The sequence below is a fragment of the Spinacia oleracea genome, chromosome 2 (genome assembly GCF_020520425.1).
Source record: "Spinacia oleracea cultivar Varoflay chromosome 2, BTI_SOV_V1, whole genome shotgun sequence".
In the NCBI taxonomy this organism is placed as follows: Eukaryota; Viridiplantae; Streptophyta; class Magnoliopsida; order Caryophyllales; family Amaranthaceae; genus Spinacia; species Spinacia oleracea.
The window spans coordinates 1305600-1321036 of NC_079488.1; the positions used below are offsets into that span (position 1 = coordinate 1305600).

Consider the following 15437-nt stretch of genomic DNA (forward strand, 5'->3'; position numbering starts at 1 on the left):
CTCTTGACTGAACCCGTAGGGTCACACAAATAGTACGTAAACGGATCAAGTATTTAATAGCATTAAATACTCCATCTATGAATATTCGGAACCGACGGATCTTGGTTTCAGTGGGAGCTAAGATCGTCACAGGCAAGGAATGAATACTCCGGAAACGATGATATTGCCGGAAACGGAAATATGGATCGTATCGGAAATATAAATATTATCCAAGTCGTAGATGTTGCTGGAAACGGAAACATGGTACGTGTCGAAAAATATTATCGGAAATGGAAATATTGCCAGAATCGGAAATATTGCCGGAAACGGAAATATTGTCAGAATCAGAAATATTACCGGAATCGGAAAATAATTCCGGAAACGGAAATATTAAATATTTGTTCGAAACGGAAATTAATTCCGGAATCGGAAATATTAAATATTGTTCGTATCGGAAATGAATTCCGGAATCGGAAAATTTAATCGGAAGCGCATCGTACGAATAAGCATCGGACGAGGCCTGCCGGACGAGGCCCAGCACGAAGCCAGGCCATCGCCCAGCAAGCCAAGCGCGCCGCACAAACAGCCACGCCAGGCCCAGCGCAAGGCCAGGCCCAGCAGGCTGCGCGCAGCGCGCAGCGTGCACAGCGCGCACAGCACGCGCAGCGCGCAGCGCGCGCGGACGCTGAGTGGGCTGCTGCCCGCGCGCACGCATGGGGCCCATCGTGGCTGCCGTGCGTGTGTGTGCAAGTGTTTGTGTTCATGCACGTTTCCTAAAACATGCAGAGTTCGGTTAATGATTAAATTCCTAATTCTATTTGATAAATTAATTAAATTAGAGTTCTTGTAGGATTCTAGGTTTAATTAATTTGTATCTGAATAGGATTTCGATTCCCTTTCCATACCGCTATAAATATGAGGCTAGGGCTCACAATTTATAACACAAGTTTCAAAGTATTCAAAGTGAGTTTTTGAGAGAAAAATTCAGTCACACATTTGCCTATAAAGTGCCGAAAATAATAGTACCTTAAGGGCGATTCTAGTTGGTCAATCTTAAGGCGGATCCGGACGTGCTGTGGACTATCTACGGAGGGACGACACTTGGAGTCCTAAAGACTTGTTCTTGTTCGGTTCGGGCGCAGCTAGGGAAGGCACGCAACAAAGAGTATGCATCTAATCTATGCTAAATGATTATGTGTAAATAATATGTTTTCCTGGGTTTATGGTTTTTCCGCATGATTTATGAATTGTCATATGTATCATAACCTAACAGAAAGAACAAACAATACAACAAGAAAGAACAAACAATAAAGCAGATAATTATTACGAACAAACAAATAAACAAGAAAGAACAAATAATTCAACAAAAAATAACAAATAATATAAAAAAGAACATAAAATTCCAGAAAAAAGAACAAACAATACAACAATTATGAACAATTTTATGATGAATTTTAAAGCTAACATGAAAGAACAAACAATACAACAATAAGTTTGATGAATGAATTTAAAAAACAACAAGAAAGAACAAACAGTACAACAAGAAAGAACAAACAATACAAAAAGAAAGAATAAAAGATTAATGAAGAGTTTAATTATGAACATTAACCATATGATTATTATAAACAAACAAATAAACAAGAAAGAACAAACAATGTAAAAAAGAACATAAAATTCCAGAAGAAAGTACAAAAAATACAAAAATTATGAAAATTTGATGATGAATTTAAAAAACAACATGAAAGAACAAACAGTACAACAAGAAAGAACAAACAGTACAACAAGAATGAACAAACAGTACAATAAGAATGAACAAACAGTACAATAAAAAAGAACAAACAGTCGACAAGAATGAACAAACAATATAAGCGCGTAGTTTTGGGGGGTACAGCCAGAGCTGGCTGTACCCGGGTACAACAGTTAGCGTTGTCATTACATCGTAATTGTTGATATTATCTTGAAGATACTATTCCTCTAAATTTTCTCTTGGAAATACTCTAATTTTGAAATATTTTAATGGACATTTTATATTTCCCACTCCATTTTAGATGCGTGTAGGATTGTTTGCATTCAATGTGTTTGCCTTCAACTAAGAAAAAGTAGGGGATGGAGAGAGAGATAAGAGAGTAAGAATTGGTAGGCGACACAACAGTAATTTATCATTCCTTATATGTTGAGAGCACTAAAATGATTTCAAGTATATAAAGATTAATACATAGTCTCTCAGGAAAAGATTAATACATTCATAGTCTCTCAGAAAAGATTAATACATAGTCTCTCAGAAAAGATTAATACATAGTCTCTCAGGAAAAGATTAATACATTCATAGTCTCTCAGAAAGATAGATATTAAGAATCATAACATGAGACCTAATGACATGATAATTCCCCAAAGCAGCACATCGAGGGCCACGATGATTACTTGAAATCAATGTCTGGGCATTTTTTAGGGTAGCTATAGTCAAACAAACCTGGATAATACTCGATCATTCTCCTGGACTCGCTTCCATTTTCTGTACAGGAGGAGCGGTGATTACAGGTAGTTTAGGGTCACTGTAGTTGGGATCACCAGATCTTTCACAAATTTCCCTGTATTCTTGGCACAATGCACATAGATGACAGCACAAATGAGTCGCAAAATCTCCACAAGGTGCCTCCTGAATCATATCATAGATGAGAAGACCAGAAATCAAACACTGAGAAAATTGGAACCAGCTTATGGATCAAAAGAAAACAAATACTACTATATACTGTAAAGGAAATATGGAAAGGGGGGAAACACACAAACCAAAACAAAAGAAATATGGAAACGTCCAAAATAGTTGTAAAGCTGCAACAAATACTACTATATACTGTAAAACGGGTAAAAGAAATATCACTAGGTCTGGATATCTAGTTGTATTAAAGACCAAAGAACCTGGGGGTAAGTCTTAATAAGCTAAACAGAGGTGGCTGCAAGTTCCTTGAGAGTTCTTGAAATGAAAAAGGAACAAGCAATATTATCCATTCCACGTATATGTTACTTAGACTCAAGCTTTGCGATGCAGATTCAGCAATACAAAATATGAAATCTGACCGCTACCTGTAATCTTCTGTTCTCCATTCCCTTTCCCTCCCGTTGCCCAAATAACTAGTGATGCTCTCAACGAGTCAATTCTATTTCTGGCCTAAGAATAAGATGACCAAACATCAATTGGTGACAACAAAACGACAAAGAATCACCTATTTGAATCTACAAAATTTCTAATAGTTAACTTCTCATTCTTTAATGCCTCGACTAGTCAACTTGTAGTTCTATGAGTTTCTAGTATAAACCTATATCCAACCCTTATTAAAGCAAGCCGAATTTCGCCTATTGTCAGACCCATTTCTAGAGTTACATCCCATGTTAGATCAAGTTGACAGTTGACAGATCCACCCTTATTTTCATGTGACGAAGTAATAGGGCTCCATATATGATACTCAGATCGGCATAATTATGTGTTTCACAACTGAAAATACACATCCAACAGAAGAGGACACTTAGCCTCATGGAAAACTCTTTGAGCAATAAAGTAAAGACTTGAGCAAAGGAGCACCTAAAAACATATGTTTCTCTTCAACTCCCCTTCACAGCAGGCCCAATTTAATGCAATAAGCTATTGAATCTTTTCCAGAACATAAGATTACCTAGGTTGCTCTTGCAGCCGACAAACTATCAGACACTGTTCCATAAAAAAGTGTAATATCGATTGTAACAGATTGTTATATTCTGTTATAACTATAGCACAAAATAGGGAGAAGTTCGTTAGCTAACTTGACAATCTGAGCATATGAATAACTCTAGTAATAATAGAATCTCCCTGCTTCTCTCTCTAACATCTCTCTTCAGTCTTCTTCCTCTCTGTTCTGTTTCTCAGAAACTGATCACCATTGTTGATCATTATTACAGCTCAATTCTTTGAGCTGTAACATTGGTATCAGAGCCATAACTGCTGCATTGCACTCATTCTACCTTATTTTTCTATTTCTCACAACATTCCACATTCCCATCATCAAGATATTCTTGAATTCTTGAAGAATTAATACTGCATACCAGTGTTTGATAAAGTCCTGTGAGAAAATTACTCTTGTTATTCAGTTTTTTCCTTGAATCTTGAACCTTAAACACATATCATTTGATCCAAAACACAAACCCTTTAAAAACCAAACATCAGAATCAGTTCTGGCTCCAGTTTCAGTAAGAAGAATGGTGGCAGTTGAAGAACAAGTAGCTGCTTTGGGAGTGAGAATGGCGGCTCAAGAAGGGTTTCAGAGGGATATGCAAGAATCTCACAAGCTGATGCAAGACTGCATGATGAAATTGATGCAAGTTGTGGGTGGAATCAAGGAGAGTTTGACTCACAAAGACAGTGATGCTGAGTCAAGAGATAATAGGAGACAAGATTTCAGGGATGCAAGGAGACATGAATTCACTAAAGTTCAAAGGTACGTTCCTAAGCTTGAGTTCCTAAATTCGATGGCAATAACCCGAGAATGTGGCTTAAGAAGTGTAGTATATACTTTAGTCTGTGCAATATTAGTGAGGATCAGAAAGTGGATTTAGCTTGTTTGAACATGATAGACAAGGCTGAAAACTGGACGAGTAGTTATGTAGTAGAAGAAAAATATAGACTGGGGAGAATTTTGCATTGATGTTTCTCCTAGATTTAAGGACGAACATGGGGCTAACTCGACTCTAATGGCGTGAAGCAGTTCGTCTTCTTCACCGAGCAAGAACCAGTTGCTTGGCTTCACCCCAGGTCTAGTGGCTTAGGACATGTAGGCAGTCAAGTTTAACAGACGTGGCCCAGACAGAACTATTATCAGTACCTCTACATGGTTTGCTCTAGCTAAGATTTATGAGTCTTTTTTCTTGGGATGCGGGGATCCCGGAAGTTGGAAAAAAAATGGCTCCGACAAGTTCCCATTGAAATAGGATCCACACAAGGAAAAGCACTTGCCATTCGTTGGGCAGCCCGAAAACGTCCGGGTCGAAATATTTCAAATGAAAATAAGATCTTGCCTTCCCAACCTGCTCAGAGCAGCATCGGATCTGCTTTCCTACTTGCTTTGCGGGAATTGACAGCCTCTTTGCTATACTAGCCCTTGACCTGTGAGTGAGCCTAGACTCTCTCTATTCCACCCACCACAACTTTTAGGTAAACACATCTGTGCCCATTTTCTTGGAATTTGAATCCAACCCACACTGTCTTAGGCAGAGCCTAAAAGGTTCCACCTCCAGCAAAGTGACAGGAGCCGAGACTCTTATTTTGTATAAGTTCTACTTTCTCTTGCAGTTGAAACGTTCTGGTCCAAATTCACCGGTCTAGCGTACCCAACAAGAAATGTCCGAGCGAATTTGTTGATGTTGCACCCACGAAGTACGGAAAGTGCCAAACATTGGGAACTACCCGGGAAAGAGTTAAGAACAGGAACAAGAAGAAGCAAAAACCACTTAAATGGAAAAATCGATTGTATTTCGGCAACTTTATCTCCAGCTAAGACAGATAAAAATGAGAAGGTAGCAGTCTTCTTTCTCTTGGTATAGCAGGCAGGATTAGCAGCAAATATGGTAGGGGTTTCACCTACAACATACAGGACCATGGAAGCCATCCATTTTCCTGACAAAGATTCAAGCTCAGCTTGCTGCAGTTGTGCCACCCTCTTCCCTTCCTTCATGACAGGATAAATTCCAGCGCCTTCGTAGACGGTCTTTCAATTTGAGCAAAAAAATTAGGTTTTACAGTAAGGGAGATGGAATTGTATTGCTCAAACTTAGGATGGAAATTGAAATTAGGATTTCGTTTCAGTTGCTGAAACTGTCTAGTTAGGTATTCCATACCAATAGCAAATGTTTAACTGCATAAGAATAAGAACAATCAGGTATTCTTCTTCCTTACTAGCTTAGTTCGTTAGTGAGCCGGGGCGGTCTCCCTCACTTCTGGCAAAGGAAATTAAAGACTTTGATCAATGTATTCAAAGTAACTGCTTGTACCAGGTTCCCACAGTTGGTGCTGATTTTACTTGGTGTAATAACCAAGCCGAGAAACGAAAGAAGACTTCCAACTCCAAGTTTAAGTTTAAGTTTAACTCGGGACGTCGCTCGCCTTTTTTTGGGTGTGAAGACCAATGCCGTAGGTTCAAATCCTACAGAGCGTGCAAATAGGAAGCGGTCTCTCCAACGCAAATAAGTTGTCACAAACTGGAAATATAGAGACCTCTATTGATGAATTTGAAAACCTTAGGTCATTAATGTTTCAGCAAAATAACCTACTTGATAACTATTTTCTGGAGAGCTTCATTGGTGGATTGAAGCCTACTGTAAAACCCATGGTGAGAGCATTTCATCCTGCTAACTTGGCTAAGGCAGTGGAGTATGCCAGATTTCAGGAAGAAAGCTTAGAAGCAAGCAGGCTTTCTAAACCTTCTTATGCTAACAATTTCGAGCCCTCTTCTTCTGAAAGCTATTCTGTTGGTGGCCTTTTGCCCACTCCAGCACCCTCTTTCATACTAAACAACACCCAAATAACCCCAAACACAAACCCAAATGCTTCCAAACCTTTTCAAAGACCTCAAACAAGACTCACTGCTGCAGAAAGGAGAGAAAAACAATTGAAAGGGTTATGTTATTTTTGTGACAAACCTTATGGAAGAAACCATAGATGTCAGTTGAGGCAAACTCAACTCTTCGCCGTTGAAATTCCTGGCTATGATGAAGTAGAATTGGAAGATAGAGCTGATGTAGAGAATGATGAGATCAATGTTATGAAATAGAAAATATTGAGCCTCAGATTTCAATAAGTGCTTTGAGTGGAAGTCACACTTTTCAGACAATGAGAGTGACGGGTTATATGCAAAGTAAACCTCTCCATATAATGATCGACTCGGGTAGTACTCATAATTTTTTAGACTCGGAGTTCGCAAAAAAGTTAGGATTGAAACTGGATCCCAGTGCTATACAAGCAGTAACTGTTGCCAATGGAAACCATTTAGCTTGTGAGTTTGTTTGCAAAGATTTTGTGTGGGGTATGCAGTGTGTTCAGTTTAAATCTGACATGTTAATCATTCCTCTTGGGAGTTGTGATATGGTTCTAGCCTTCTAAGTGTGCAGTGGGTTGAGTAATTTAGGGACTGTTAAGTGGGATTTCAGGAAATTGATTATGGAGTTTGATTTTGGTTGCAATCATTTGGTGTTAAAAGGAATAACAACAGAATGCGTGAGGGCTACTTGTGGCACTAATACTCAGAAGCTAATGGCCAATGCAATCCAACTTTATTTGCTGCAAATGGTTGTTGATGAAAATGAGGATTTGAATATGTGAATCCGCTGCAGGAAGGTAGAAGTGAATACAGTTCCCAAGGAAGTAGAAGAACAGATTGAAAAGCACAGTTCTATTTTTGCAGAACCCACTGTTTTACCTCCAGCGAGGGGTGCTTTTATCATAGGATACCTTTAGAATTTGGGTCAAACCCCGTCAACATCAGGCCCTATAGGTAACCTTTGAAACAAAGGGACATCATTGAGAAGTTGCTTCTGGAAATGCAAAATCAGGACATTATTCAGGATGTTGCAGTCCTTTTACATCCCCGGTCGTGTTGGTAGGAAAAAAGGATGGGTCATGGAGGCTATGTGTTGATTATAGGGAGTTGAACAAGAGGACAGTGAAAGACAAATTTCCAATTCCAGTTGTTGATGAGATAATTAATGAGTTGCAAGGATCTTATGTGTTTAGCAAATTGGATTTGAGAGTTGGTTATCACCAGTTGAGAGTGTGTAAACAAGATGTGTTTTGGCTTAACTGACGCCGCTGCCTCATCCCAAGCATGGATGAACCACATTTTCAAACGTCTTTTAAAAATTGTGTTGGTCTTTTTTGATGACATACTAGTTTTTTGTGCTACTATGCAAGACCATTTAGTTCATTCGGAAGCAGTTTTACAGTTAATGCATCAGAATATTTTGTTTGCTACGAAAAGGCAAGTGTTCTTTTGCTATTGATAAAGTAGAGTATCTAGGGTATTTCATATCCTGACATGGATAGAGACCTTTGGCGCAGTACTGATGCAGAGCGGACAACCTTTGGCTTTTTTAAGCAAAACACTAGGGCCTAAGTGGCAGAAATTATAGGTATATGAGAAGGAATTATTAGCATTTGTGACTGCAGTACAGTATCTGATGGGGCAAAAGTCGGTTATAAGAACAGATGAAAAGAGTTTGAGGTGGCTCTTGCAACAAAAGATTTCTACAGTTTGGGTTGTCAAAACTCATGGGGTATGATTATGAAATTCGCTATAAAAGTGGAAATGAAAATGTAGTGGCTGATGCTCTTTCAAGGGTATCTGGATTCGAGTTGTTGTACATATTTCATCCCAGCTAGGTAGAGGTTTACCCTTAAACAAACTTTTAAGGAATGCTGAATAGTTTGATTCAAAACTTCAAAAATTTTGGCGTTTTCGGAACTATTCTTTTATGTGATACTTGCTTCTCTGGTGTCAAGGTGTATAGGGTTTAAAGGAACTACTCTGTTGGCATCATAGAAAAGGACGTTTTTTACTGTGTCGCTAAAATTTCGAGAGAATCTCGAATCACGGTCTGAAATAATATCGGTTTGGACCCCATGCAACCTCACTACATGCTTAATATACATATTCGCAAGTTGCTTCTTCTTCCATGTCTCTTTAATTGGGATAAACACGGCCGACTTCGTAAGACGATCCATAAAAACCCAAATAATATCATTTCCGTTCCTTGTTCAAGGCAAAGCAGTAACAAAATCCATTGAAATGGAATCTCATGTCCATCCAGGAACTTCTAAGGGTTGAACTTTTCCCATGGGTCTCTTATGATCTATCTGGACTTTCTGACAGGTTAGGCATTTAGACACGAACTCGGCAACTTCACATTTAGCCACCAATAGATCTGCTTAAGGTCCTTGTACAGCTTATCACCCCCAAGGTGCACAGAATACGGAGTATTATGCCCTTCATCTCCTCACATTTTTACCTTCCCTTGAACCTTAGACTACCATCATCATGGATCTTAAAATCAACTTCATTCCCTTGCCCATCTTTTCCTTAATCTTCTCTAGGTGCCCATCCCCAACTTGACTCTCCTTAATCTCGTCGAATATTGACAACCCCAATGATAACGCACTCAGTCTTGCCTTGATCTCCCTAGGATTTAATATTTCTAAGCTTAGTCTTTGCATATCTCGACCGAACTCCTCAGGAACTACCAAGACATTCATATTGTGGCTCGACTTTCTATTCAACGCATCAACAACTACATTCGCTTTCCCTTCGTGATATTGGATGTCTAAATCATAATCCTTAATCAACTCTAACCACCTTCTCTTTCTCATATTGAAGTCTTTCTAGGTGAAAATGTACTTCAAACTTTTATGGTCAGTTAATATCTTACATGTTGCCTCATAAAAGTAATGTCTCCAAATCTTCAAGGCGAACACAATAGCAGCTAGCTCCAGGTCATGGGTAGGGTAATTAGCCTCATAAAGTTTCAATTGACGCGATGCATATCCAATCACCTTCCCATTCTGCTGCAACACACATCCCAAACCAATCTTTGAAGCATCACTATTCACCTCAAATCGTTCATTCCCATCAGGCAAGGTCAAAACAGATGCAAAGGTCTAACGCTCTTTTAAAATCTGGAAAGCTTCCTCACATTTCTCACTCCACTCGAATTCTGATTCCTTTTTCATCAGATTGGTCATTGACTTCGCTATCTTCGAGAAATCTCTCACAAAACTCCTATAATAACCAGCTATGCCTAGAAAACTTCGAATATCAAACACATTCTTTGGAGTGGGCCACTCACTCACAACTTGGATCTTAGCAGGATCTACAGAGACTCCTTCCTTCGACACATAGAGACAAAAAATGCTACTTTCTCCAAACGAAAATCACTTTAGAGAACTTGACATACAATTGATCTTCCCAAGTGTCTCCAATATAATCCTCAAGTGTTCATCATGCTCTTTTTCATTCTTTGAATAACTCAGGATATCATCAATGAATACAACAACGAACTTATCTCGAAATTCGTGGAAAATCTTATTCATCAAATCCATAAATATGGCAGGTGCATTAGTCAACCCAAAAGGCATTATTGTAAACTAAATGACCATAACGAGTCCTAAACGCAGTCTTAGGTGTATCCTTATCAGCTACTCTCAACTGGTGATACACCGAACGCAAATCAATTTTCGAGAACGCACTTACCCCATTCAATTGATCAAATATCTCATATATCCTAGGCAAAGGATACTTGTTCTTGATGGTTACATTGTTTAGTTCACTATAATCGATACACAACCTCATACTCCCATCTTTCTTCTTAACAAACAACACAAGAGCTGCTCAAGGTGATGCACTAGGCCTAATATAACCCTTATTGAACAACTCTTGCAACTGTGTCTTCAATTCTCTCATCTCAGGAGGTGGCATTCTATAGGGTGCTTTAGATATAGGTGTTGTTCCGGGAACTAAGTCTATGGTGAACTCAACGGCTGTAGCAGGTGGCATACCCGCAATCTCACTAGGAAACACATCCCTAAATTCATTCACGATTGAATGGGTAAGTGCGTTCTCGAAAATTGATTTGCGTTCGGTGTATCAGTTGAGGGTAGCTGATAAGGATATACCTAAGACTGCGTTTAGGACTCGTTATGGTCATTATTAGTTTACAATAATGCCTTTTGGGTTAACCAATGCACCTGCCATATTTATGGATTTGATGAATAAGATTTTCCACGAATTCTGAGATAAGTTCGTTGTTGTATTCATTGATGATATCCTGAGTTATTCAAAGAATGAAAAAGAGCATGATGAACACTTGAGGATTATATTGGAGACACTTGGGAAGAATCAATTGTATGCCAAGTTCTCTAAGTGATTTTCGTTTGGAGAAAGTAGCATTTTTTGGTCACTATGTGTCGAAGGAAGGAGTCTCTGTATATCCTGCTAAGATCCAAGTTGTGAGTGAGTGGCCCACTCCAAAGAATGTGTTTGATATTCGAAGTTTTCTAGGCATAGCTGGTTATTATAGGAGTTTTGTGAGAGATTTCTCGAAGATAGCGAAATCAATGACCAATCTGATGAAAAAGGAGTCAGAATTTGAGTGGAGTGAGAAATGTGAGGAAGCTTTCCAGATTTTAAAAGAGCGTTAGACCTTTGCATCTGTTTTGACCTTGCCTGATGGGAATGAGCGATTTGAGGTGAATAGTGATGCTTCAAAGATTGGTTTGGGATGTGTGTTGCAGCAGAATGGGAAGGTGATTGGATATGCATCGCGTCAATTGAAACTTTATGAGGCTAATTACCCTACCCATGACCTGGAGCTAGCTGCTATTGTGTTCGCCTTGAAGATTTGGAGACATTACTTTTATGAGGCAACATGTAAGATATTAACTGACCATAAAAGTTTGAAGTACATTTTCACCTAGAAAGACTTCAATATGAGAAAGAGAAGGTGGTTAGAGTTGATTAAGGATTATGAGTTAGACATCCAATATCACGAAGGGAAAGCGAATGTGGTTGTTGATGCATTGAATAGAAAGTCGAGCCACAACATGAATGTCTTGGTAGTTCCTGAGGAGTTCTGTCGAGATATGCAAAGACTTAGCCTAGAAATATTAAATCCTAGGGAAATCAAGGCAAGACTAAGTGTTTTATCATTGGGGTTGTCAATATTCGACGAGATCAAGGAGAGTCAAGTTGGGGATGAGCACCTAGAGAAGATTAAGGAAAAGATGGGCAAGGGTAGGAAGTTGATTTTAAGATCCATGATGATGGTAGTCTAAGGTTCAAGGGAAGATGGTGTGTACCACAAAAATGTGAGGAGCTTAAGAGACGAATAATGGATGAAGGGCATAATACTCCGTATTTTGTGCACTTTGGGGGTGACAAGTTGTACAAGGACCTTAAGCAGATGTATTGGTAGCCAAATATGAGGTGTGAATTGTCGAGTTCGTGTCTAAATGTCTAACTTGTCACAAAGTCAAGATAGATCATAAGAGACCCATGGGAAAAGTTCAACTCTTAGAAGTTCAACCATTTCAATGGATTTTGTTACTGCTTTGCCTAGAATAAAGAACGAAAAATGATATTATTTGGGTTACTGTGGACCGTCTAACGAAGTCGGTCGTGTTTATCCCAATTAAAGAGACATGGAAGAAGAAGCAACTTGCGAAGACGTATATTAAGCATGTAGTGAGGTTGCATGAGGTACCAATCGATATTATTTCAGACCGTGATTCGAGATTCCTCTCGAAATTTTAGCGACATACTCCCTCCGTCCCATAATTATAGTTCCGTTTGACCAAAAACACGGATTTTAAGAAAAATAGAATATAGTACATGGAAAAGTGGAATAAAGTACAAATAATGATTGAGTTGCATGGAAAAGTGGAATAAAGTAAATGGGAAAGAGAATATAGTACATGGCAAAATAGAATATCATGGGTGGGGATTTCAATGCATTTTTAATTAATATAGTACATGGGAAAGTGGGACCAAAACAACCAAAATTAGAAACAGAACTATAATTTTGGGACGCCCGATTTAGAAAACAGGACTATAATTTTGGGACGGAGGGAGTAGTAAAAAGCGTCCGTTTCTATGATGCCAACAGACTAACAGAGTAGTGCCTAAAAACCCTATACACCTTAGACACCAGATAAGCAAGTATCACAGAAAAGAATAGTTTTGAAAATGCCAAAAATTTTAAAGTTTTGAATCAAACTTCTGTAACAGATTCATTCCTAAAAAGTTTGTCCAGGGTATAGATCCAACATTCCTAAAAGATGTGCAGTTACTCTTCATTGTTTTACAGCCTCTAAGTGAGAGATTCATTCAGATAATTAGCCACATATTTGATAGCAAAGATCTAACTAAAAAGATTATTCCTCCTTTTTTCCTTTTTGAGATGTCAACATCATGATCATTAGCAATCTTAAAATCTCAGCCAAGAAGATTTCTTTTTTTCCTTTTTGAGATGTCAGCATCATGATCATTAGCAATCTTAAAATCTCGCCCTCACAAGCTTGGACAACCAAAAATGTAAGGCACCCCTTGGTAAGGAAATAGATGTATTATAAGCGTGTTCATTTCTCCCTTTATTTTCTCAGTATCCTATTTTAAATGATTTTTCACTTTTCTACCTAAACCTGATTCAGGCATTAGTGTTATCCAAGTTAGTTGTTACACAAGAGAAAGAATTCACGAAATCTCATTAATCATTCCATGGAAAGCTAATTTACTCCTGAGTTTTAGAAACAAATTTCATGTTTTCTCGGAAGGAGCTAAAGTGATTAATAGTGACTGTCCAAGATACAGACACCAACTGTAACAAATGAGAATAGAATTCAGAAGCAAGCTCACTGTTTACTTTAAGACACCTTATGGAATCACATCTATTATTTATGGACAGCCAAGAAAGCACACACAGTAAAAAGGGGCATACCGGAAGATTGTATTTGGTCCGAAGAATCCTTCGATAGTTGCAAGCATAACACGAAAGAAGGCAGCCAGGCAACCCCAAAAGTACACAATATAAGCAACTAAGACTGCTGGCGAGGGCCCAGAGCATACAATGAGCCATACAAGGTCCTACCAGGGTTTCAGAACCCAGAAACTCTGCATTCTTAGCAAAGAGATAGCAGGGGCAAAAGATACCTATGCAACCTGCAGAGAAATGAATAAGGGTATAATCATATAACAAGATACTATGAATAAAAAATTCTCAACAATTACCTATTAGATTCTTTTCTTTAATAGAAACATTGCTCCCACCAAAAATACCAGAGGCGCATCAATAGACTCAATCAAAAAAAGCAACGCTTAAGTCATCAAAATTTCTAAAAAAGAAGTAAAAGATCCCATGTTTTCTGATGGAAAGATGAACTTGGACGTCTAATTATTATATCCAGTGATGAATGTATATTGCAAGGGTTAATTTAGGATAAACAAACATGCATAAATCCATTTACTGAACCAAATTGAAGAAGAGGCAGTATAAGATAATTTTCCATGATGAATTTTGAGCAACAAGATCAATATGAATTATCAGTAGCAATGCTGTCTACATGGGTATATACATGATCCATATTTTACACTTTTACACACTCCCTTCAATAAATTGGAACAAAATCAACATACCCCATGATAATATGGTTATAAAACAGTGCAAATGCACAACTAACCAATTTCGTCGAAATCCATACATGTATACATTTTCTGTAGAGCTTATATCCACTCACATCAAAGGAGCAAGACGGGGCAATCTAGGTTCACTAACTCTAATGCAAACCAAAAATAAAAGATAAGTGTCACCTAGAACTACATTTTGTTTAGAATCATCTTAAATATGCTCAAATTGCACCTTTGACAAATTCATCCTTGTGATAAAATCAAGGGGTCACAAGAGCAGAAGGTAGCATACAGCTCGTTGAATCGTCGCAACAAGCACAGATTCCAGAAGACCATTGCACGGTGCCGTTACTAATCGAGGCTGAAGCTTGTACACTATTGTTCCCTGTGATTAAAGCTTCAGATTCTTCCTCTGACTGCGACAAGGGTATATAAGGAGGTGGCACATAGCTTCCAATTCCTATCATTTCCATTCTTCGGAATCACAAGAAAATAACAACAGTGCCCAACACTCTCTCCAATCAGCTCCAAAATTTCTGATAAAAGTTCCCCACGACATATACAAATAAATTAATTACAACCACCAAAAAATATCATATAATCAAGAAAATATCAATTTCAGTAATCCAATCCCAGATTTTTTCGTGCATTAGATAAAAATGAAAAACAACAAAAACCCAATTTTTTTATCAATTTGAGAGCGGAATACCATGAATTACCACTGGTTCAAAGGTGATCAAAGCCCATAATCAGTGGCGTATTCAAGAAGGGTTAAATGGAATGAAATTGAAACCACAAATCTACAGAAAAACAATTGAGATTGCTAAGTTAACAATTAGAAGAAGAAATAAAATATTACTTCGTATTACCTAAGAGAGTGAGTGAATGAGAGACTGTTGCTGGGTTTTTTCAGCTCTTAATTCGAGTTTTGGGGAAGATCCGATGAGTAGTACTCTTAACTCGTCAGAAATTTTCCCGGAAATTGTTTCCTCTCAATTTTTTTTTGTTCCTCAAATTGAGGAGAAGGTGAATTTTACATAAAAGGTCTTGCGCGCACGCACAAGGTGTACCAAGATAACTTTTATGCAGTTTTTGGATTAAATGATTAATTTATACATTATTAGTGATTTTGAACAAATAATTTTTATTCAAATTAAAAAATATGTCATTAAAAAATAGATAACTTTTACATATATAAATTTAACTTTTAAGCATTTTGAGTCAACTTTTACTTCGGTGTACAATATTTATTGTACACCCATTATAAAT

At 38.0% G+C, this 15437-nt stretch overlaps 1 protein-coding gene across 2 annotated transcripts; it reads right to left on the reverse strand.

Moving 5' to 3' along the window:
• Window positions 1–2112: 2112 nt before the first annotated feature.
• Window positions 2113–15219, reverse strand: LOC110799962 (protein PLANT CADMIUM RESISTANCE 10). 2 transcript variants are annotated; one of them, XM_056836364.1, is made up of 5 exons: window positions 15038–15219; window positions 14461–14704; window positions 13483–13703; window positions 6643–6735; window positions 2113–2635 (listed from the first exon to the last, which is right to left on the reverse strand). In XM_056836364.1, exons 2-5 carry the CDS (start codon window positions 14639–14641, stop codon window positions 2465–2467), a joined length of 666 nt encoding a protein of 221 aa, XP_056692342.1. In that variant the 5' UTR covers window positions 14642–14704; window positions 15038–15219; the 3' UTR covers window positions 2113–2464. The 2 variants fall into 2 exon arrangements, with proteins under 2 accessions (XP_056692342.1, XP_021860941.1); XM_022005249.2 differs by lacking the exon at window positions 6643–6735 and having other exon boundaries at window positions 15038–15208.
• Window positions 15220–15437: the final 218 nt, after the last annotated feature.

What these genes read in the sequence shown, in the direction of transcription:
- LOC110799962 (XM_056836364.1), bottom strand. Translation starts at nt 14,641, where the DNA reads ATGGAAATGATAGGAATTGGAAGCTATGTGCCACCTCCTTATATACCC. An exon ending in TTGCGACGATTCAACGAGCT is followed by an intron (nt 13,704 to 14,460) that starts GTATGCTACCTT and finishes ATTTCTCTGCAG; the next exon opens with GTTGCATAGGTATCTTTTGC. An exon ending in GGACCAAATACAATCTTCCG is followed by an intron (nt 6,736 to 13,482) that starts GTATGCCCCTTT and finishes TCTCTACATCAG; the next exon opens with CTCTATCTTCCAATTCTACT.